Source organism: Protomyctophum parallelum (assembly GCF_964188405.1).
Source record: "Protomyctophum parallelum genome assembly, chromosome: 15".
NCBI classification, from domain to species: Eukaryota; Metazoa; Chordata; class Actinopteri; order Myctophiformes; family Myctophidae; genus Protomyctophum; species Protomyctophum parallelum.
In genome coordinates this window covers 6,415,896-6,441,468 of record NC_139710.1, presented here as the reverse complement: position 1 = coordinate 6,441,468, position 25,573 = coordinate 6,415,896, and the positions used below count along the sequence as shown (strand labels likewise).

Genomic DNA, 25,573 nt, shown 5'->3' with positions numbered 1-25,573 from the left:
GATATTTAGGCAGGGGGATAGTATCAGGAAGGACGCCAAATAGGGAAATAATAGGGGATGGCTCTATGGGAGGACTATAGTAATTGTAACGATTCCTGAATCTGGATGTGACTATTGCTGCGTTCACACTGGCAGATGCAAAAGATACAAAGCTACACATTCATAGCGTTCATGTATTCATAGCGTCCAATTTATTCGAACTGTTCCAGAATACGGTTGCCTGGTCCCCGCTGGCCATGATTCACATTGGCCTTCATTCTTTCGCACCCGAGTACACTACATTCAACTGTATATAAATGCTTTCACATGATTGTATCCGAATACACTTCAATCGGTCCCGATGCGGTACGCAGCATTCACACCATAGATAAAGGCTAGATGGCTCAAGGCGGAGTCTCTGACGTAGTTCACCCGGCGGCCATCTTGCTGAGGGGTAGCCATGGTTCACATGACACTCGTACTTCACGAGCGTCATGGCTTAACTTCCGCCTGTTTTACGCGATCGATACATTTACATTGTAAACGTGTACATAAACATTCAGATTTCGCCCAGGCCGTAGCGTAACGGTCTGGGCACCGGACTGGTAATCCAGTCGCAGTGTGCCGCGGGTTCGACTCCCGGACCCGACACGGCCTTTACTGCATGTCATCCCCCCATCTCTCTCCCGTTTCCTGTCAGCCTACTGTCTGTCCCTTCAAAAATCAATAAAAGGCGTAAGCCGCAAAAAGAATATCTTAAAAAAAAAAAAAAAAAAAAAAAACATTAAGATTTCAAATATAAAGTACTCACCACGTGGACCACGGATGTTAGAAATTTACTGAGACAGCGATTAGCACTGCTGCATCCAGCGTTGTTTAATAAAAGGAATTTTTATCCGAGCGTTATTTTTCAACTACGGCTTTCAACTACGCGCCCCTATCGGTCGGGAGGAGTGTGGCACCCTGAAGCACTGGGTGTGTTCGATATAGGCACGCTGACCGCGCTGCCAATACAAACTAATAGGCGAGTGCGCTCCTGGTGTGCAACTTTGAATTTTCCAAATGAACCCCATTTGAGATGGGGTTGTTTTTATTAAACAAAGCGGGATGCAGCAATGCTAATCGCTGCTTAATGTTTTTTATATGAATGTATGCGGACGTCTCTGACGTTTATAACAAACCAAACTGTTTGAAAATCGGTTGACAATTGAGCAAGTTATGGTTATTTAAAAAGTACATAGACACAATGTTATGCTGCCCCTCGGTAAGATGGCCGCCACGTAGCAACGTCGCTCTCCATTGGCCAGAGTGCGGGTGAGCCATCTAGCCTTTCTTATATATATATATCTATGATTTACACTACCAAGTGCCAAGTGGTCCCGAGTGCGCATCCGGGACCATAGTGTGACTGTGAATCCCCCCTAATCAACTTTTTTGAGGGGCACTAGCCCTTCCTACATCCAGCTTTTAGTGTATATTCACAAACTTTGTCTTACACAAAAATGAAATTCACATTGACAATGAATGGAACATTTTACGTCATAGTATCTGAGCAAAATGTCATAATGTCTATTTTACGTCATGAATCTGATGTACGTATTGTTCCATGATAAGAGTGCCCCTCACTTCACACTGGTGTGTAGCTGTTGTAGCTTTTTCAGCAGCTACAAACATCAGATGTATCAGATGTAGCTGGCTTCCATTGAAAATGAACCGTAGACTGTATCTTTGCATCTGCCCTGTGAACGTAGACTTATAGACCCTCCTACATCCAGCTTTTGGTTACCGTCCACTTCGTCCCCACGTCTCAATATTTCAGTTGTTCAGATGATGTATAATGATACGCCCCTCACTTCACACGGGTGTGATTTTTATATAAATAGGAGATCTGGGCCATTGCCCACCTCTACACAGCTTATTCCAGTAACCAAAGAGAAACCTGAATGAGCATGTCTGCAGCTCCACTTCACGATTCAAAATCAAGTTTGCATGTACAGTACTATGTTGATATGTGTTTTTCAGACATTTAACCACTTAGACCTGACCTTCAGTATACTTGGTAAACCTGACCTTATGGCCAAAGCTCACAACACATCACATTGTGATCTTGTAGATCTGCTATTTTTGGCAAATGGTCCAAAAATAGAGTAAGGATGAAGACTCCTGTCTAAAAGTCAGTTACTGGTAATGCCAAATTGCCAATTTGTTATCTTTAATGGAAATTATTTTTGAGTAAAGACACCGAACTGCTCTCTCAATGTTACTTCCTCAAGAATTTGCAGACATTCTTGAGTGAGTCTGAAATGGCCAGCCTCATTATGTTCTACTCTGATGTATCACAAACATAATTTGTTTTCATGTTTTGGCTGCAGGGCATCACGTTCTTGGAGCACTCTGTCTCACATAGTGGCAGAGGATGACACATCGGCTGTCGGGCCTCTTGTGTCCCTTTTGTCCTCTAGTGTGCAAGTAAATCACCTAGCAGAGGAAATAGGTGATAATACAAACAGATAACGTCTTGGGTACCTGTTGGCCACAGTCAGTACCTCCTAAATCAAATGACACTGTTGGGTGCTCCATTAGTGCAAGCCTCAATGAGAGCCACAAGCCATTGAGTCCTTATCTGCAGTGGCCCCTGCGTAGCATTCACGCCGTTGATGTGAACAATGCTACCTCTTCCCGCTCACTGGCGCCGTGAGTGACAGTGGGTGTGGGTCCACTTGTGTCTGACTTCATCCTCTAACTGACAGGGAAGGGGGTGTGTGTTTGTCCAGGCCAGATACCCCCCGCATCACCACCAACATCAACACCACACCACCCGCCACCGGCCAAGTGACCAATGTCTCTGTCACACAATAAAGGGTGTGTGTGCACTGCTGCCACTTCCTACCCTGTTTATCTTACTAGGTTTTTATAATGGACCTGGCGCTCCATTTGACACATCGGTTTCCTTCTCCTCGCCTGCAGGTTCTGTGTGTGTTTGGGGGCGGGGGTGCTGAGCACTTCTGTCTTGTGTGATAACTGCAGTTGCCTGGGGGTAACAATTCTTACTGTTGGTTTTAAAATGTTGATTGTCTTGGAATTTAAGTTTAAGCTTATTCTACAATTTAATGGATGTAAACTCGGCGAATGGGGATACTTCTCCCTATTTGTTGATTTTAGATTGTCACAGGAGTATGTCTGGAGGACAGGCACTGCCTATGAGCATTTTGAATATTCCCAGTGCCAAGGGCTCAGGGGCCCAACATTTTAAATGGCTGGTTTAACAAATATTAGCCATCCAGTCATATATTGTTCTCCTGTGGCCCAAAATTCTAAGCAGATCATGTAATGAGGGGTTGGAAAGTAATAAGTAGGCGATTGAAAACAATGTGTATGATGATCTATATGACTTCATGGCAGATTTAGTGCCTTCTTCAGGGTAATGAAAAGTTTAAAACCATATCTTGGAAGTAAAGTTCATGTTAGTTATTAGGGATACATATGATTTGTAGTGTGCGAAATAAGAAATGACAGTCCTAGTGGCAGAGTTGGTCTCCACACACCTCAACTTGCAAATGCTTCCTCTCCTAATGAGGAATGGCAAAAAGAAATAGGAAATAGCAGATAAAGCCGTCGGTTCTGATAAAGAGCAGAATGACTAATTGCTGAGGTATTATATGGCAGCAAAAGGAGGGATTTAACTACTTTCTCTGAAACATTCAGCCTCAAAGGCTATTATTAATTTTAGTTTGTCTGCACTTGCATCCTGGACGTCTAGAAGTTGAGGTTTCTTTGTGTGATGAAATATGATTCTAGATTGGCAGGTTATAGCCCATCTTGGCTTTAACCGTCCACAGGTCAGCCTATCTAGACTGCATGCTTTTCAGCTATGTGTAAGCTACTTTCAAATTTTCATCACACAGCTCAGATCTCATATTTGATGATGAGGATATCAGAACAGGGGATCTTGGGATCCCATGCCTCCGTAATGGCTCCTGTGAAGCTGGGCCATTATAGAGCTACTATAATAAAAAGCTGCCTGTGATCAGTATATCCCTCCCTCCCTCCCCTGCTGCTCTTTATTTATGAATGGCAGAATATGACAGGGAGGGGGCAGCTCAGGTGGACTAGCTGCCGATCACATGATACTAGCACCAAAGAGCCAGGCGAGGAATGTGGACAAGACTTTCCTTTCCTACGCAAACCCAAAAAGAAAAACTTTTGAAGACCCTCCCTCCCTTCCTCCACGGCAGCAGCAGTTCTCATATATAGAGTCCAGAGGAGGTGGATGGCAAGGTCTGGAGGGAGGCACAGATAGTGGGTGCGTTTGATCTGAAGGTCGCCAGCCCCTTGCCTGTGTTGAGAGATGCCTTGGCTGGCCAAGGCTGGCTCTTATTTAATAACATGAAGGGGAAGCGGACCTCTCTCTCATAATTAGGGCCTAATTACCCTGCAGGTGTGGACAGACGGCCCGAGAAGAGACAAACTGCCTTTATCCACAGACTTAGAGTCAGATTACCTCCAGAGCTGTCTTATCTGTTACCGGGCCAGTAGTAGCCTCGCTTCTTCCATGTTAGCTCCCAGGCTCAGGTATATTAGACAGTCAGCCTGATTTATTATTATGCCCCGTCCTCCCACGGCATACACAGATTTAATTAGGCCCGCCTACTTATCACTGCTTCTGTATGTGGGTACATGCCAAGAAGGTCCATTTTGAAATGGAGTGACCGGACCCTTTGGTTATATGGTTATCTATTTTCAATCACGTTTTGAAAGATACTTAACTTTATTAAAATGGGTGGGAGCACAAGGGGTACTTTAGAGATGTGGACGTAGCTTTCTTTTCATCTTTTGTCCATTAAGGGGCCTTCAAATAATCTTTATACACCATTAAAATGCAGCTCAGTGGACAAAAAAAAGAAAATGTGATATTTTTATAATGACAATCTATCTATCTCTATACTAATCAGGCTGCACAACCCATATTGAAGTACAATACAATAGTCAAACTGTAATTTCACTAAGTGATTTATTTGTTTTGGTATGACACAGATGGATGTTTGACAAGTGACGGGGGCCCTTAGCTTAGGAGCGCTTGGTTTGTTTGCCTGGTTGCGACTTTTGGTTTACTGCGATGACAATTGAAGCGTCTTCCTCAAATAGCTTTTGAGTGACATCCTGCCAGTGGGTTGTTTATTTGCTGACTCCCACCCACCCACATGCCGCCTGCATGTTTCGGGTTTGCCCAGTGGGTTTACTAACGGCCAACGTAACAACAGCACCATTGTTGATGACGCTGGAAATGCTGATGCCAGAAACATAGAAATTATAAAGGCAACAGTCCACTGAGGCAGTAGTGAGTGGCGGTCTGGTGAGGTTAGGCCATTTTACCATGTTACATAATGACATAATACATCATTTATTATGTACAGATGCAATCTGTCTCCTGGGCGAAAGAGCCAGGAAATCTGGTAGGTGTGGGAGTGCAACGACGTCTACATAGTGGGTTCAGGCTCGCACCGGCACCCATGAGGAATTTAAACCACAAAATGGCACCCTTGAGCCTATTTGAGCCGTAGAGGTTTGGTGTCCTCCTCTACGTTCTCAGAGGGCGGGGGTGGGTGTTGCCTCTCCCCTTTTATGTTCGCAGTTCTACTCCACTCGTCGGCGCAGTCAAGACCCCTCCTATTCCTTGTCCCAGATGGCATTTTTGGTCAAAACAACGTTTCTTTGATGGCACAGAGACGACGCTGTGGAGGCCTCCAGTGCCCCGGCTGCCGGCATAGATCCATCTTGTAAACACCCGTTAAACTTACTAGGATATGTCAACTTCCGGAAGTCTGGAAATGTGGCAAATTTTTCAATAAATGCTAGCGGTGTTGAGAGCCAATAATTCCTTGATACCTAAAAGTGGCAGCAGTAGCCAGCAGCGCCCGTGATCACCCGGTCCCTGTCCCTGCCGACACCAACAGCACCGCTGCTGCTATTAAACCAAGCAGTGGTGACCGGGCACCCATTTTGGTGTCGGCATCATGTTATGCTTTAGCTATTGAAAAATCGCAGATCTACAAGCTCATATCGCGCCACCGAGTGGCGCGATACGAGCTTGTAGGTCTGCTATTTTTGAAAAATCGAAGAGCGACTGACATTTCTAGAATCTGATCTCAGGTCAGAATGGGTTAATCAGACCAGTGTGTGTCCAGTGGAAACCTCGTATGAATCTGATCTCAGGTCAGAATGGGTTAACTACTTATCTGGTGCCCTCCTGGGTCCTTGGACCCCACTTTGAGAACCACTGGCATAGAGGCTCTGGCTAAAACGCATAAACGGGCATATGTTATCATTGCTGTCGGCAGAAACCTCGGCTCTTCCATATTTTTAACTTTTCATGTTTTTCCATGAATTAATTCCTTATCGGATCCTACTCCGTCATACTACAGTGTCACTGTTGTGTTTTTGACATTTGAATCCTGAAATGTAGCATTTGTGGATATGAGGTTTCCACCCGACGTCCCGGCGCCAACAATATGTGATTCCAGTGATGGGTTTATTAAGCACCACTCACTCACTCACTCACTCACTCAGTGAGCACGTCACCAACGTCCTTGTCAGCCACTGCTGTTTTCTCTTTGATTGACATCGAGCCACTACAGGTGGAAGGTGTTTATATTGTGAAAAAATTGCCTGTTCCACAAGCCTCCAACCACCCACATACACACCCTTCTCTCTGGCTCTCTCCGGCTTAGAGGTCCATGGGGGCTTGATGCAGAATGACAATAAAGGGAACCTTAATCCACCTGTTATCAGGGTGAGCCTCCTGTCACATATACACATATAGTACACAGGTCTCTGGCAGAGGAATGCAGCCTCCCCACCCCATTCATAAGAAACATAAGGCTTAACTAATGGACCCTCACAAAATGCTGTTGACATTCTTTTTTTACCCTTTTGTCATTTTCTTCATACCGTAGAAGTTGAGTTGGTACAGTACAGGGCTCTGTGAGTGAGAGGTCATACCACGGCTGTTGTCTTGGCCTAGAGATGCATTGATAGCAAAGGCAGGTCACAATAGGAGGGTGGTAAAGAGTTATTATATCCTGCTGCTACAAAAGTTCCACAGCATTACAAATTTCAGAGCCAATAAACCAAACTACATTTTTCTTATTTTTTTCACATGTTTAACAAATATAACTCCCTTACCTTGGGTGATATTAATGTCCGTCTGTTTATTTATATATATATATATATATATATAATGTGTTGATATTTTTAGTGATAGTAAGCTGACAGGAATTGGGGGGAGAGAGACGGGGAGTCACACGCAGCAGAAGTCATCGGGATTGGGAGCCGAACCCGCAACACGCCGTCAGGCTGGATTAGCAGCCTAGTTGCTGGCCCGGGCCATCTGTTTACATTTTTGAGGGGCGCTAGCCCCTCCTATATACAGGTTTACTGTTTGTCTTTAGTTCAATGTTTGTTTAATAAACGGCATTGACAATGAAGGGAAAACTTACGTCATGTTTTGTGACTCATTACGTCATATTGTCTCTTTATCGTTAATGGCATTTAATGTTTGTGTTTGGCACCGTCTGTTTTACATCACCATTTCATCACCTAATCAACATGATTCTGTGGACTGTCTGGGAGACAGCGATGTCCTGTTGGGCTACTGACATCCAGAACGCTATGGAACATATGATCAGCATTGTGATCACACAATTTGAATATTGATCATTCACCTGCTTAGAACATAATGTGATTTAACTGAAATTTAGGAATTGATAGTTGCATTCGTACTCGTAGCCACAAGCGTTCTTCTTGTCTGCCTGAAGGTAATGGGATTGTATGGATGTGATGACTATGCTCTTTGTGAGATGTTAGACTGTGGTGCCCTTCCCTTAATTAGGAAGGTTGGCCCGAGGTTCCATCTTTCCGCTTCACAAATTTAACATGGACAATTTAACCACTAACTTCCAAAATGAGCTGCTCCCAAATACCTCGGGCTCCGGTTTCAGCGTGTGCTGAACGCCGCTGGGTCAAGGGTTATGATATGTCAAGAGTCAAATAAAAGGGGACAGGATTGGCATGTGGCATGGGGCTGACGGTCAGTAACCACGGTGACCTACCTCCCAACAGGTCACCTGTACTGGTCGCAATTTCATTTATTTAAGATTAGGATCGTTGTTCAATTATAGCCCTTTCATTTGGCTTGTAGATGAAAGTGGTTTTCAGCTCTGTTTGGCATTTCATTCTAGCTCATACTGACCTGCTATATGACGTACTGTAGGGAACAACCAATACTGTATATCAGTTTGACAGATATATATAGGCCATTATTTTACTTTTTTTGTTTTTTTACAACATTAGTATCTGCAATTTCAAGGTCAATGTCTTGGTTTTTTAACCATTTCAACCTGGTGTTGTGTTTTTGTGCAAGTCTTCTGTGCCTTTCACCTAAGCTAACCTGATCAGTCTGATTGCATAACATATTAAAATTATTTTATGCAATAGATAAGTGAATCATTCCATTTGGGCTGTGGCATTATGTGTTTTATTTTTTTAAACTATTTGTTAATTCATATAACAAATTAGGCCAATCTCTTAAGTTGAATCATGCAAAAAAAAAACATTAGTCAACTAAGACTCCCTCAATCAATTTGTCGACTAATCGAGGTCAGGCCTAGTATTTAGTCTAGGATTGACAGACCTACAAATCTGGAGCTCATTTCTTAAATATCAGATTCAGAATAACATTTAGAGTAGGAACAATAAAATAGCAGGCCTATCAAGTCAATCAGGTCTGCTTTCCTTCCCGTCTATTTGACATTGACACACGATTTCCTTCTGGCATGTTTGCAGTGGGCTGTGATTTCCACCACGGCCCTGCCTTACGGCAAACACACAAAGCGGGCCTGCCTTCTCCTCTGCCTGTGGAACAACTGATGTTGATCTGAAGTGCAGTTTAAAAAAAGAAAAAGCTCAAATGTCTGTCTGTTTACAGTAATTAAGCTGTCACCAGGCTGTGATTTATGACGAATTGAGTAAGGGCAGCGTTATCGTGTAGCCTAGAAGGAGAAATGGAAAGAAGGCAGAATGATACAGAGAGGCAAGGCCACTGTAGCTATCATAGCATCTGACAGACACAGAGGCTTGTAAGCACCGTGTTACCCATGCTCCACCACTCCAGTTGTCTGACCATGTGACAATATGGATAGAGAGACTTGGAAACAAGACATGAATAGTGCCCATCAGTCTGTGACAAATTCATTTTGTCCTTTTAGGCCCTTTTACTAAATATCTGTGTGTCGTCAACTACTTCACAATCTCACTCGATAAAATCAAGCCTCTCTCTGGATTATTATCGTCTTTGTAGGCTACATTGTCACAGCCATTAGTAGTATCCTTCAGTGGATACGTTTAAAGTGAGCCCACACTAGTATTTTCAGGACACATTTGTAAATATATATATATATAAATATTATATAGTCATTGATAGCAAAGCTGCTACTCTGTTTGTTCTTCCTTTTTGTTCCAAGTGAATGAATTACAGGTGTTAATACTAATTTCTCTTTCAGTTCATGAGGTGCCCTGGGTGTATGGCTTCTAGATGGTACATACAGTGAAGCAGTGATGTCACGTCCGTCCCCGTCCCCCATCTACATGCTGCGGGGGGCTGGTGCAGCTCTCAACACCCTGCACTTCAGCTGCCATGGGGGGGGAACCCCTCTCCTCTTCTCCGGGTTAGCCCTTTTTTTTATGTCGTTTCGCCTTCAGTCTTGTTCTATATGACGTCTGCATGTAAAAAGGTTTCCCTTGTCGTTTAGCGATGACATGCATAAAGCACTAGGAGATATACTTGGTACAAGTGAAAACAATCGTTTTTTTTTAAATACATCCAGTAAACTCCTAAATGCATCGTTTAACAATGAAATCCTTGAGCAAACAACAAATACCTGTCTAGCAATCACTTCCTAGTCATGTCCCTGTGGTGTAATGTCATTAACTGGTGAACACATTAATGATGACGTCATACTGAGGTGCCCGGATGGGGCTTATGTTGACAAGCTGTACCTACTTGTAAGACACGTTGATTTGATGCTTGAAAACTATCGTTCAGTAAACTATACTTACCCAAGCTCTTGTAGTATTCCTTGCCTCTAACAAAGAACACAACATGGTATCAGAAGTGGAGCTACTTTGAGTGACAGTGCGCGGCGAGAGAAAGTGACTTTATTCAAGAGAACAAAAAGTACACACGAGCCGGCATGAACGTGGACGGGGGCGCGGCGCCGCCGGGAGCAGCAGCGGTGAATGCAGCACCTCCGATGGCGACGTTCACCATCAAACCACCGGAGCCTTTCGACTTCGCGAAGCCACACGAGTGGGAGAAGTGGATAAGGAGGTTTGAACGCTTTAGACAGGCGAGCAACCTGGACTCTTCCTCCGAGGCAAACCAGCTGAATACACTGGTCTACTGCATGGGGGACGAGGCTGACGACGTGCTACGCGGGATGGTCCTGACGGCCGAGCAGCGCCAGCGGTATGCTACAGTCAAAGACGGATTTGACAAGTTCTTCATCCCGAAGAAAAATGTCATATATGAACGGGCCAAATTCAACAAGAGAGTACAGCAGCCTTCAGAGCCAGTGGACGTATTCATCACAGCACTGTATGCACTAGCAGCGACCTGTGAGTATGGTGATCTACATGATGAGCTCTTGAGGGACAGAATAGTAGTGGGAATTAAAGATTTATCCCTGTCAGAGAGAATGCAACTGGATAGGGATCTCACTCTAGCAAAAGCCATCACAATGGCCAGACAATCTGAGGAAATTAAGAGGCAGCAGTTTGATCTGAGAGAACTAAGTGCCAGCACACCAGCCATGGATGCTATGCATTTTAAGAGGGGAAAACAAAACACATTCAGAAACAAAGATCAGACACAGGGGCAGTACAAAAATTGGAAAACTGTTAAACCTGTGCAAACCAGAGTTGAAAATAAAGCATGTGGAAAATGTGGAAGATCACCCTCTCACCCAGTGTCTCAGTGCCCAGCTAAGAGTGCAGACTGCCACAACTGTGGAAAACGTGGCCATTTTGGAAAAGTGGTTGCAGAGGATGTGGATGGACTGTTCTTAGGTGAATTGGGCTCTGGTGAGGACCCCTGGATGGCTGACATCAGCATTAGGGGCAGCACAATGTCCTTTAAAATAGACACCGGGGCAGACGTCACAGCCATTTCTGAAAAGATGTACAAAGATGTCATGCACAGAGAGGGGGAGCTAGAAAAAGCCCTCAAACCACTCTATGGGCCGGGTGGTGTTAAATTGACTGTCCTGGGGTCGGCCACAGAAACACTCATACAAGGAGAGGAACATTACAGAGAGGGTCTTTGTAGTGAGAGGCCTACAGGTGGCGCTGCTGAGTAGGGCAGCTTCAGTTAGCCTCAAGTTAGTGGCCAGAGTTGACACTATAACCCAGGAGACAGTTAGGCAAACTTATCCTAAACTGTGCGATGGACTCGGGCTGGTTCAGAAGGCCTACACAATCAAACTCAAGCCTGACGCACAGCCATTCTCCCTTAAAGTGACACGGCGTGTCGCTTTGCCACTCATGGGCAAAGTCAAAAAAGAGTTGGAACGGATGGAAAATCTAGGGGTCATCAGCCGCATTGAGCCACCAACAGACTGGTGTTGTGGCATGGTGGTAGCACCCAAGAAGAACAAGGAGGAAGTTCGCATCTGTGTGGACATGACACCACTGAACGTGTCAGTGTGCCGTGAAAAATATATCCTTCCCTCTGTAGAGCAGACGCTAGGCATGCTCACAGGAGCACACTTTTTCACGAAGTTAGATGCAAACATGGGTTTCTGGCAGATTCCCTTGGCCAAGGAATCGGCTCTCTACACCACATTTATCACGCCATTCGGGCGTTACCACTTTAACCGCCTGCCTTTCGGCATCTCCTCTGCCCCAGAGCACTTTCAAAACATGATGGTGTCTGAGGTCACCTCCGGCCTAGAGGGTGTAGTCTGTCACATGGACGACATTCTGGTCTGGGGGGCTACAGAGCAGCAGCATGACGCCAGGACGCATGCTGTACTGGAGAGGGCAGTGAAAGCAGGGGTCACACTCAACATGTCAAAATGTGAGTTTGGGAAGAGAGAGGTCAAGTTCCTTGGTTACATCATCTCAGCAGACGGCATGAGGCCGGACCCAGACAAAACCAGAGCCGTGCAGGACATGAAGGAGCCGACAAATATAAGCGAGCTCAGAAGTTTTCTGGGTATGGTGAACCAGTTAGGGAAATTCTTACCTAACCTGGCGGAGAAGGACAAGGCACTGAGAGATCTACTGTCCAAGAAGAATCTGTGGTGCTGGGGTCACGAACAACAGAGGGCTTTCTGCAGACTCAAGCAGGAGCTCTCCACTGCACCAGTCCTCCAGCTCTACGACCCTAACAAGCCACTGAAGATATCAGCGGACGCCTCGTCCTACGGGCTAGGCGCAGTGATGCTCCAGATGGACAGAGAGGTATGGTCACCAGTAGCGTATGCTTCCAGGTCCCTGACTGACACAGAGCAGCGCTATGCGCAGCTGGAAAAGGAGGCACTAGCGCTGACATGGGCCTGCGAGAGGTTTAGCGACTTCATCCTTGGCCTACATTTCGACCTCGAAACCGACCACAAACCTCTTGTGAGTCTACTGGGTGGGCAGGCTCTGGACGCGCTGCCACCTAGGATTCAAAGATTCAGGATGCGCTTAATGAGGTACTCCTACACAATCTTTCACACACCGGGGAAGAGCCTCACAACTGCAGACACACTCTCTCGTGCCCCACTCAAGGATGGGGTGATACGGGCAGAAAATGACCTGATGGAGGATACTAATATCTATGTTGACTCAGTGCTGGACAACCTTCCTATGAGTGATAAGTACCTAACTGAGCTCCAAGAGCAGCTGTGTGCTGACAGTGTCTGTGCCCAGGTCATGAAGTACAGTGTCGAGGGCTGGCCTGAAAGACATCAGTTACAGGGCCCGGTCAAGCACTACTGGCATGAGAGAGCACATCTCAGTGTGCACAATGGACTGCTCCTGCGTGGAATGAGGTTGGTGATACCTGCCATCATGAGAAATAATGTTCCTGACAAGATACATGAGGGGCACCAGGGGGTAGTTAAGTGCAGAGAAGGTGCAGTTCAGACCGTGTGGTGGCCTGGACTGAGCTGTCAGATAAGAGAGCTAGTGCTCAACTGCAGAGAGTGCATCAAAGAAAGGGTTAACCCCAGAGAACCTCTGCTGCCAACCAAACTCCCGGATGGGCCCTGGCAGAAGTTAGGTGCAGATCTATTCACCCTGAGAGAGAAAACACATCTGCTCATGGTGGATTATTTTTCCAGATTTGTGGAAATGGCACAACTCAGCCCGACTAGGTCCACAGACGTGATAGTCCATCTGAAATCGATGTTCGCACGTAATGGAATTCCCTATCATTTTATGTCTGACAACGTCCCTCAGTTCTCAGGACATGAGATGAAACAGTTTGCAGCTGACTATGGATTTGTGCACGTGACCAGCAGCCCTAGGTATCCGCAGGCAAACGGCGAGGCGGAGCGTGCCGTCCAAACAGTTAAGAACTTGCTCAAGAAGGCCAAAGATCCTTATCTTGCCCTCCTGGCTTACAGGGCCACTCCACTGAGTAACGGCTACAGCCCTGCCCAGTTGCTCATGGGGCGTCGTCTTCGCACCACCTTGCCTGTCCTTCCTGAGAGGTTGAGGCCAGCTCTACCAGACCTGCAGGCCCTTCAGCACAAGGAGCGGGAGAAACGACTGATGGATGCAAAGTGTTTCGATGGGAGACACAGGGCAAGAGCCCTCACAAAGTTGTCACCTGGTGACCAGGTTTGGATTACTGACACAAAGGCACAAGGGACTGTTACATCCGTACACAACAGCCCACGGTCCTATCTGGTGTGTGGACCACAAGGGACGCTGCGGAGGAACCGTCAACATCTCGTGCCTATGCCAGAGTCTCAGGATGTGACTCAACCTGTGCGGGAGAACGTTCTTCCATGCGCAGGCTCTGGGACCTTGTCTCCGTCTAAGCCATCTCAGAGCACACCTAGTGGTGTGAGAACAAGGTCAGGCAGGGAAGTTAGGAAGCCACAGAGACTCGACCTGTAAGAAAGAGAGAAAATAAAACATAATGGTGTTTTGATATTGTGAAAAAAAAGAAGTGGTTTGTTTTTGTATTCAAGGAATGAGACACATTTGGTTTGGTGTTAAAAAAAAAAAAAAAGGACACTGATTTTGTTTTGTTATTTGAATGTTTGACTGTGGTACACTTCGTTTTTCTCTTTAATGGCAACAATGAATAATATGTGACGTATTGATGTTATTCTGTGTAAAAAAAAAAAAGAAGAAAGAAGAGAGTGACCAGATGTTATTTTGCTGTTGGGGTAAAGAAGAAATATGATTTTGATATTTGTGAATTGAAAAGAGATTACAGCTTTGGGTCTTTTCAAACCTTAGTAAGGGGGATGTGGTGTAATGTCATTAACTGGTGAACACATTAATGATGACGTCATACTGAGGTGCCCGGATGGGGCTTATGCATAGACTGTAAAAAATATGGACAAAGCGTTCGCCGGGTCTAACATGAACGTAAAATGAAGCCTGTAATAATATGGTAATTCCTGATGTAAGTCGCCATCTTTCTAGATCCGTTTGGTACCAGCTGGCCATTGGCTGGCTTCGTTTTGGACCAGCTGGCCATTGGCTGCCCAGACAACGAGGCGGGACTTCCCCCCTTCTTCTCCGTTGGTTTTTATTTTGACTCGAGTGGGAGGGGAATCCCGATCATAGACTGTAACGGTAGCCACGCCCCTCAGAACATACGCGATGGTCTTTTTTCTTTATGGTCATTTTTTTAATTAATGGGACCATAATTTTCCAAAAAGAATATTATGACATTATAAATGAGACTTTAAACTAGTGACTGGAAGAAGAAAGTATTCATGACCATGTTTATTAAGGTAATACAGTCTAGGTGAAGTTGGGCCAAAATACATGGGCCTCTATGGAGCTATGGGGCTTTTTGGGTCCAGTCCAGCGCCACAACAGGCCATTATATGAACTACCGATTTCAAATGAGGCTTCACGAAATATCTGGCTGACTGCCCCCCTGGGCTTATGTTGACAAGCTGTACCTACTTGTAAGACACGTTGATTTGATGCTTGAAAACTATCGTTCAGTAAACTATACTTACCCAAGCTCTTGTAGTATTCCTTGCCTCTAACAAAGAACACAACAGTCCCTAAAGACAATTGGATTCTGGATGTCATTAACTAAAGCAGTGTTTCAATTACAAGCACCTCTTGTGTGTTCTTGGGGAGCTTCGACATCATTTTAGTCATCTTTTATATCCACCCTTGGCTTAGAAAACCAATAAACTGAGTTTAAACTCTATTTTCTTGTTCTGTCAAGAGCTGAGTCAATTGCCTAGAATCTTTGTTTGATTTTTTTTTGGTGAGGGATCACATCACTTGGCCCCTTTAAACTCTTCAATCCACCAATGTTTAATGTAGTTTCATTGTACAGATATTCTACTGTTAGAATAACAGTACAGAATAATAACAGCTCTTAATCGCTCTGGATTTAAAAGAAAAGCCTAAATTGTAATAGTAGTTGTATATTGTCCATTTATTATTTTAGGCACTTGTGTGGCTATTCATACATCTTTATACAAATATATATATTCTATACACTATTATATTTATATTAGAGTGTGGTCATCTGAGACCTAATGTAAATGTATTCTCTAGGTCAGCCAAGGGTTCGATTCATATATGGAACTTGAACACCCGGAGGTCTGAGAAGATTCTAGAGGGCCACTCTGGGAACTCTGTTATCTGGCTCAGCACACGACAGTCAACAGATGCCCTCATCAGGTACACATGATGGCTCCTGTTCTTACACTGATTTTACATTACATTTTATTCACCAGGCTTGGAGGTAGAGATTATCTTTTCGGCCCCTGTATGTGTGTCCAGGATCACAGGAATGTTGTCTGGGTTGTCTGATGCTACTGGTCCCTTCGATTGGGTTCATGAAATCAAGCACAAATCAATGCTTTCTTTCAATATAGGACAAAGGTTAACCACATTCCTATTCTGCGCATGTCATAATAGGTGAACATAGGATTGGTAAATAAGGTAGAGCCAATTATAGACCCCTAGTGGACCTCTGTAAATAAGGTAGGGTTTCTTTAAGTGGTTAAATCATTCTTGTCCAAAGAAAATTCCTCAAATGCTGCCTTGCTCCAGATTGAGGAACAAAGGTGATGGACTCTTTGCCTTAAGTCATTTTTTTTTGTGATATATATATATATATATATATATATATATATACATATATATATATATATATATATATATATATAAATTTTTTCTTTATTATAATCTGCTCTTCATTTTACATACCGGTGTGTATATATATTTTCTTGTTTTCTCCAGTCAGGGACGTGACATGCGTGTGTGTCTCTGGGACCTGAGGGAGGGCCGTAGTGACGTGACAGACTCCATGTGGACAGGCAGCGTTGGCTTCTGTCAGAGCTCCCTGCTGGAGAGCTGCTCTGGCCAACACCTCCTGGCCTGTCCTGGTCCACAGACCGAGGAGGTTAGTGGGCTGTCCTTTCTCAAGACCCCATCCCTCAAAAGGTTTCAATCTTGCTTATATGCACGCGCGCACACACACACACACACACACACACACACACACACACACACACACACACACACTGTACACATATATAAAAGAAAAAATATATATTTGATGGGTGGATAAATTAATAACAATTCAGACTAGGGTGAGAAAAAAGAGGATAGAGAAGGATGGGAAATTAATCTGAATAGGCCTAATGTACATTACACTGTACATTACTGTACATTAAACTCTGCAGCTGCCACTACTGTTGACTGATTGAACTGTTAGAGGTCAAGGGGCAGCACTACCTCTTCACTTTGTGAAATCTTTGCAGCATGTCTGAGAATTTGAAGCTGCATAATTTTGGTGTTAAGCCTACTTCTCAATATTAAAAAAAACAAAACAAATTGCATTCAACCCTTGAGACTTGCTATTGTCAGTTTGCCAGATAGGCTTTTGGCATCAGCACATGTTTGTGGCTTTCAGTAGCCTAAGCACCTTTGAAGTTGAAAGTCCTTTTGCATTGCTATCAAGGGCATTACACCTCAAAGTTAATGTCAGCTTTTCACCTTCTCTCACATATTATATTCTTTAAAATCTATTGCCATGCACAAATTACATAACTGCTAAAGCACCGCAGTGATTATTCTGGGGGCCAGATTTTAAATGTTTCATTTGAAGTCTTAGTAAGCTTAGTAAAATATCATAGGAGTGATCTCTGTGGATTATAGTGTTGGAAAATAGCTCATTTAGTTTGGACCCAAATAAGCAGTGAAGATAAACTAATCTTAAACTAAACCTTAGTCACACACACCTTGGCACTCATAACGGTAAAATAATTTATCTCTGTCAGTTTCCCAACCTCGATTTCCAAAAACATGCATTTTTCTTTTTAGGGCTGGGATAGTATGTCATTTGTATTATCAAGGTGAAAATCAACACATCCACATACATTGGATGTTAGCAGCTTTATTGGCTCAAACCAGAACTATTATGCAAGAGGTATTAGATGGGCTGGTATAAAAGAAAAGAGACTTCCTAGAAGAATAATGAACGAGGACTCCTTTTCATTTTATTTATTTATTGTTTTTGCTATTCTAAAAATCAGTTTACCTGTCAAAATATATAGTAGAAAAGATAATAACTGGGAAAAAAAGCCTCTGAGGAAGACGAAAGTCGAAACGTCAGTCACTCCTGCAAAACAAAGAACGTGCAGACCAGTCGAGTGCTCCAGTTTATTTTATTTGGGGATTCTCCTGAAAGTGCCCATGTATCATATCTTTTCTGATGCAAGTTGAGCACTGATGAGCCCTTCTACCTTCTGCTGGCTGAAGCGTGCAGGACTTCTCTTTTCCTTGAGAAATGTGCTATTGGAATATATTTTCCAGTTGGACTTATGGATGCGGCAATCATTTCTACCCACATGATCTTTTACTGTCATGTCTTGTGGGTTTGTTGAACTAGCCATGCTGGGACCCGAGGGCCATGAACTCGCAACGAAATAATATTCTACAATACCACATCCCCATCCACTAGTGTTGAGAAACACTGTCTGTCTGTAGAGGTTAGTCTCTTGTGCAACGAAGCGGGACCGAGAGGTGGGGGGGGCAGTTAGCAATTCAGCCACCTTTTATTGCCTCCAGATTCATGTTACTGCACTCTGTGCTGGAAGAGCCACACTTAAAAGGGACAGGGCAGTCACTTGATCCAGCCAAACGTGCCGCTGGTAAGTCTGGTCCACATGGACCAGGCATCGGGGCGCCTGCAATTTCCAGCACCTCAATAATGCTATTGTCCCTAACAGACAGACAGATGCGCTCTCTCTTTCTCTCTCTCACACACACAGATCCTATCATGTATCCACAAACCACACACACACACACACACACACACACACACACACTGAGAGAGAGTCACACAAATATACAGATTAATGAATAAATTACCTCCACAACCACAGCAGCACATTTGACAGAGAACAGCATACATTAACAGATATACACTGATGAACATTCATGACTTCATGCACATAAATAAACAAAACCACTCAATACATCCACCACAAAGCATGGCACACCACTGCAGTTCAAGGTTCAAGGTTATCTTTATTTGTCTCCCTTGGGAGAACTTTGTCTTGGAGACAGAGTCACAGCTGCATACAAATAACAGACATGTTCACATACGAAAAAGAAAAAACACCATGAAACACCCAACATACACAAAACAGAGATATTGCACACATTCCCTTGATAAAGTGCAACTATAGTCATTAAAGTGCATTCGGCAATCCCTGATTGAGCATTTTAGTTGACAGGGGAACAAAAGAGTGTTTAAATCTATTATATACACATCGTGGAGTTCTCTACCTCCTACCGGATGGCATTAGCTCGTACTCTCGGTACAGTACATGCAAGGGGTCAGATACAATATTCCGAGCCTGTCTCACCACTGCTTGTTCAAAGATGGCCTGGGGAGTGATGGGTGGGGTGGACATGCCCATGATCTTCCCAGCCATGTTTGCTAGCCTATTTACTTGAGACTTGTATTTCACAGTTAGATTGCCAAACCAGCTGGATATACCGTATCTTAGGATTGACTCTATACTAGCTCTGTAAAAGGTCAGTGTAGTGTCATAGGCAGGAGGTCAGGTACACTGTAGGAAGTTACTGTAGGTATGTTGGTGAGCAGTTATGTAAATAAGGAGGCAGATCACATATTATTTCCTGGCTGGCTTTTTGAGGTTTTCGTTGTTTACAGCTGGCAGAAAGTCTCCTGCCAGCAGATTGCTGCCATAGCAGAGACACATTAATTAATAGTGTGGTTGTTTTATTTATGGGCGATGCAGCGGTGCCACACAAGAACGGTCCCGGCAGCACCTGAGGCACATGCAGCTGGGTGAAGGCCCTCTTTGTCAGGCGAGACGAGAGGGAAGCATGTGGGACAGATGTGCTACGGTGCTAAAATACAGATTGCTGTCTTCAAGGGCATGTTTAATCTCAGGCCTAATGAGGATGAATCTGTGGATCATCAGCATACAGGAAATCAGGGGTCTGAGTGTTGGTGTACAGCCACATCAGCGCACGCGCACGCACACACACACACACACACACACACACACACACACACTCTGTTTCTCTCTCTCGCTTTTTCATGCATACACATACATACACAGACTCGCTCGTAAATTCACACATACTGTATATACCCTCTCTTTCTCACTCTCTGTCTCTTACACACACACGCACGCACGCACGCATGCACATGCAGAGACACTCACTTTCTCCAGGGCTTCATTAGGCTGTGTGTATTTTGTCAGAATCAGTGCCAGCGTTCTCAGGAAAACACCATTCACGTCTGGGGGTCGGCCTTTAGTAGGATTTATTATAGACAGTCGGATGGCCGTTTTCCCCTGATGGATAGGACTGTACTGATGCTGGGAGCAATACTGAGCTGCTTCTGGACTTAAATGAGAGAGGCTGTGACTTGAGTGGCTCATTACAAAGACCAGTCATGATTTAGCTTTGCGTTTCTCAACCTTTTGGGTTGAAACCTTATTTTTTAAATATAGGATTTCTACTTCTTGGTCAAAGCAAAGGGAGTCCTAATTGAGCAACATAGCCAACCTACAGTAACGTACAGGTTTTGTGATTTTTATTAATAATACTGGTGTCGATAAGTAGGAAGTCATGAGATAAGATGCGAGGAATTTGACAATTGAGAATAATAATCAAATCAATAATAATAACTAGAATCCTGTGTCGTGACTTGGGGAGCAGCAGAGCGAGGATGTATAATTTTGAGTAGATTTGAGAAGAACCGTTTTTGGTCTCATTTGATGTTGTGGCTAGTGCTACATAGTCCAGTACGTACAGTATATCTGACCCGTGGTTACAGTGAGACTGGTTGATCTATTAAACTGGCACAAGCAAACCTCTACAGCAGGGGGGTCAAACACATTTCAGATCACGGGCCAGATTGGGGGGGGGTGGGGGGTGGGGGTGTGTGTGTGTACAACTGCAGCTGTCAGTGCCTTTGTTTTTTCAACCTGCTGTCTCTAGTCTATAACTACAGTGTATTGCTTTACAAGTTTAGTTTATTATGACAACTATTGCTTTTGACATAGGTATTTTGGGAGCCCCATCCCTTACATTAGTAAACCATTTGAAATGTAACATTTATAGACCGAAATGTAGAATAATGTCATGGCTATACACAACTATAACTACAAAATGTAAAATTTGACACATCATAAAAAGTCAGTGTAAAGACTTTAATCTGCTCTGAGGAAGGCTGGTTGCCGAAACGCTTTCGTTTCGCGTTCTCAATATGAGAAATTGCATCTTTTACTTTGGTTTGGAGTGCCACTTTTTCCACTTTTTCCACTTTTCCACTTAGGTTTATGATTTAAGTCATATTTATAGCTGAGCACCCACTGCCTAAACTAATGATTTAAGTTATATTTATAGCTGAGCACCCACTGCCTAAACTAATGATTTAAGTTATATTTATAGCTGAGCACCCACTGTCTAAACTAATGATTTAAGTTATATTTATAGCTGAGCACCCACTGCCTAAACTAAGTTATATTTATAGCTGAGCACCCACTGCCTAAACTAATGATTTAAGTTATATTTATAGCTGAGCACCCACTGCCTAAACTAATGATTTAAGTTATATTTATAGCTGAGCACCCACTGCCTAAACTAAGTTATATTTATAGCTGAGCACCCACTGCCTAAACTAAGGGCCGATTCATACTCCTATTTTACCGCTGTTTCTGCGCTGTAGTGCCGAAATGATTTCGGCTCATCAGAAATTTTCAGTAGCACCGAAGAGCCGACTTTAGGACGGTACCATAGACCAGGGGTAGGCAACCTTTGGCACTGGTGCCAACCTTGGCACAAAGGAGGGTGATCACTGGCACACTGGCATAAAGAAAACCAATTACCGGTAAATAAACAATTAAAAAAAAATTAGTCAAATAAATGAATTCACTCATATTTGTATGTAAATTACATCCTGCACATCATTCTACATTCATTAAAACTCTAAACTCTGACTGGGGGAGGGAGATATAGGAGGGCTATGCTCTGAGTCTAATGATCATTATAACAATGTGAAAATATTTAACAAGGGAAAAGGTTATATTCGTGGACAATCAAAACATGTTGGAATTGTGGTGTGGTGTCATTAAAGTGACACGCTGACTATCCAGAAACTAAAAACATGGCACTTTGTTTCAAAAAGGTTGCAGACCCCTGCCATAGACTGTAAAGAATATGGACAAAGCGTTCCCCGGGTCTAACATGAACGTAAAATGAAGCCTGAAATCCCTTGCATTCTAATGCACTGTAAGTCGCCATCTTTCAAGATCCGTTTTGGCCCAGCTGGCCATTGGCTGGCCCAGACAACGAGGCGGGACTTCCCCCCTTCTTCTCCGTTGGTTTTTATTTTGACTCGAGTGGGAGGGGAATCCCGATCATAGACTGTAACGGTAGCCACGCCCCTCAGAACATACGCGACTTTATGGTAATTTATTTTATAAATGGGACCATAATTTTCCAAAAAGAATATTATGACATTAGAAATGAGACTTTAAACTAGTGACTGGAAGCAGAAAGTATTCATGACCATGTTTATTAAGGTAATACAGTCTAGGTGAAGTTGGGCCAAAATACATGGGCCTCTATGGAGCTATGGGGCTTTTTGGGTCCAGTCCAGCGCCACAACAGGCCATTATATGAACTACCGATTTCAAATGAGGCTTCACGAAATATCTGGCTGACTGCCCCCCTGGACGGTACCCGCCCCCCCCGAACCTCAAATGATTCACAATGACACATTGTAGGCTCTACAGAGCCGAACCGACTTTTATTCGGCTCTAAAGTAGGAGTATGAATCGGCCCTAAGGGCAGCATCCAGAGGGGACCTTTCTGTCTACCTAAATCCGTATGCATTTAGAATGCATTGCACACATACTTTTGCATTTAATTTCATATCTAAATGGAGGTTCATTTCATCTGCTAGAGGGCAGGATTTTGTTTTTCGCATTAAAAAACCCCAATAAAACTACAAATAAACCATAAAAATCAAACATAAATAATATGTTTGGCAACATAACGAATACGACAATGGATACACAGTATGAATAATATGCAGGATAGGATGGAGCATAATTTCCTACTGACCTACACAAGCCCCCATCCCTATTGAAACAACCATGGCGACTAATATAATATGGGTGTATTTTCTGAGAAAGAGATCGAAAGAGAAAGTGTCATCAGCACGAGATGGTATATTGGGTTATCGGAGAACTCGCCGGTTTTCCAAATCGCAGCGGTATGGTGCATTTTAGTTTTACTTCACCTTTATTTAAATTGCATTGAATTGAAAGAGAGAGGATAGTTGTTTAGAGTTTACACTAGATGAAGTAGGAATGCTAAAGTTTAAATGCCAAAGTACCAAAACAATGTATATTCATTAGTAAACAATATCCTGAAATATCATTGGTACTATCATTGGTATTCACAAGACACATAGACTCCCCTTTTTATCATTATTTAGCTGACCATTTAATTGCACAAAATAATTTGATCATTTTGGAATGAACTATAACATCTGTGGGTTTGACATACTGTACTATACTGATGAAGACATTAAAGTTGTTTCTCTACACTTTTCGCTGCGGTGAGTTGGAGGGTTGGTAAACCGGCGAGTTATATTGGACGATCATAACGCTTCATCTCCCTTCTCTCTTTCTTCTTTGCTGTTCACTACTGCCACCATGGTTTCCTGTGGCATTGCACCTTCTGAATCCATACATTTTGCATTAGTACGTTTAAAGAACAAAGGATGAAATGAACGCAAAGTACAGGTGGAGAAGCTATGTCTCTTACAGTATAAATGGGCCTTTAGCCATGACAAATTACAGCACTTTTGATATTATTGTAATAACTTGTTATGTCATCCACAGTAACAGTTTTTGTGCTTTCGTTTGAAATGTACCCATTCGGCATACTGTGAAATAAAAAAATAAATTAATCAATCAATGACACAGTGACAGCTGTGATGTTTTAGCCCAATACCACACAGCTCTTGGTCAATCAGATTGCTTTATCATAGACAACTGTTGTGTATTAAGTATCTGATGACCACTTTCCACACATTCCTTGCCAGTCTTCTATTATGTCCTCTTAACTTGATGTTAAATTCTCACTTTTGCATTCACAGATCAGGATTGTACAGCTGCCCAGTATGGCCAAAGTCTGTACCCTGATGCCAGACAAGAAACTGGGGATGGTTATGTGCATCCAGCTATGGCAGGTAAGCTCCAGACTAACATGTCAGTGAATTGAAACAAATGCAAAGAATCAACATTTGACACCGTATCGTATCCTGTAGGCTTAGCGACTTACTTTCCATACAGTGCACACGGTAAAGTCCCCAGTGTTTATTTAACATGGAGAGTGTACAATTGTACAAAGTAAACTAACAGTGAGGAGTTGTCTGTATAGCACATATGGCAGGTAAGGACATAGTCACAGTCAGAAAACGTCACTGGTTTGTCTACTTCATGACTGCAGTGGCATGTCATCTCCTCTACCTGGTCTTTTCTGACATTCTTCACTGTGCTGTCTAATAGACCAGAACTAAAAACAATCTAAACTAATCAAAGTATTTAGAATGCCCACAGGTTGAGACAAAAGTCAATCAAAATTCAGTTCATGTCTTTGTCATTTTCCCTCAGAAGTACAATCAACTGAAAGACAGTGTGTTTGCCGCCAAAGAACGAAAAACTAATGTAAATAGACTAACTTGACTGCATACAAGACAAAACATTGTATGATTGTATTGTAGCAACGTGGTAAAATACAACAACTGAAACATATCAATGTAGGTTATAAAATCTCTATTAGGAAAGTCTAAACTACAACATTAACAAGCTCCTTGCAGCCTGGCAGAATTGTTAGGATGGAGACTACAGGTTTGATACCCGACACCACCAACATGTGCAACAGTAGTAGCCACTCTGGACAACGGCATGAAGAAAACATGACTTGGGCAACATTTAGGCTAGAAATGCTGATTTCACTTTAAAGGTCATTCAACTAGTATTGAGTGGATAAAGCTTTGCATTAAGGTCCCCGCACACTGCTGTGTTTTTCAGATTTTTAGCTGCGTTTTTTCCGTCTGTTTAACGAAAAATGCGTCCAGTGTGCAACCACCTTTACTCTCTTTACACTTTTTCTATTAACATTTATAGACATATTGGCTGGAATCCCACAACAAGATAGAATAACAGAAAGGTCCACACATAGAGATGGAGGTTGAGAGACATTTTGATTTATGTCCCACCTCCCCACCCTAACTCATCTCACACACACACACACACACACACACACACACACACACACACACACACACACACACACACACACACACACACACACACACACACACACACACACACACACACTCTCTCACTCACACACACACACACACACACACACACACACACACTCTCACACACACACACAATTGTCCCGGTCTCTCTTTTTTTTCTTTTTCTTTCCATGCATTTCTTCTGGGTTGGCAGAGAGTCCCAACACAGTAATTAGAGCGTTAGGTTGGAAGGGGACTGGGGTTCACGTCATCCATATATCAGCCTGCAGCTGTACCTCCGTCCAAGAGAAGTCTCGTGCTCTGTTTGATAAATGCTGTCGAAAGTTTTATTTCCCTGTCATTAACGAGACCTGTAATTATTTTCAGGCTTAATTAATAACTCTTTTTTCCCCTCCATTTTTGGGGGATATTGGGTGGCCTTGTGGGTCTTCTTGCTTATGCAAGCTTAAACAAATTGCAGGTGGTTTTGGCGGAGGGTTTTGGGACATTATGCAGTTTAGTGGC

General features: G+C 43.4%; 1 protein-coding gene across 2 annotated transcripts in view; it reads left to right on the top strand.

Annotated features, from left to right (window-relative positions):
* gnb1l (guanine nucleotide binding protein (G protein), beta polypeptide 1-like) overlaps positions 1–25,573 on the top strand; it is a 44,934-nt gene that overhangs the window by 1,556 nt on the left and 17,805 nt on the right. The window contains exons 2-5 of one of the 2 annotated variants that reach the window (XM_083783833.1): positions 9,537–9,701; positions 15,787–15,912; positions 16,477–16,639; positions 23,897–23,989. In XM_083783833.1, the coding sequence (XP_083639959.1) occupies positions 9,592–9,701; positions 15,787–15,912; positions 16,477–16,639; positions 23,897–23,989 (492 nt within the window). In that variant the 5' untranslated portion in view covers positions 9,537–9,591. Of the gene's footprint in view, positions 1–9,536; positions 9,702–15,786; positions 15,913–16,476; positions 16,640–23,896; positions 23,990–25,573 lie in introns of those variants that run through there. The other variant, XM_083783834.1, reaches the window with a different exon arrangement.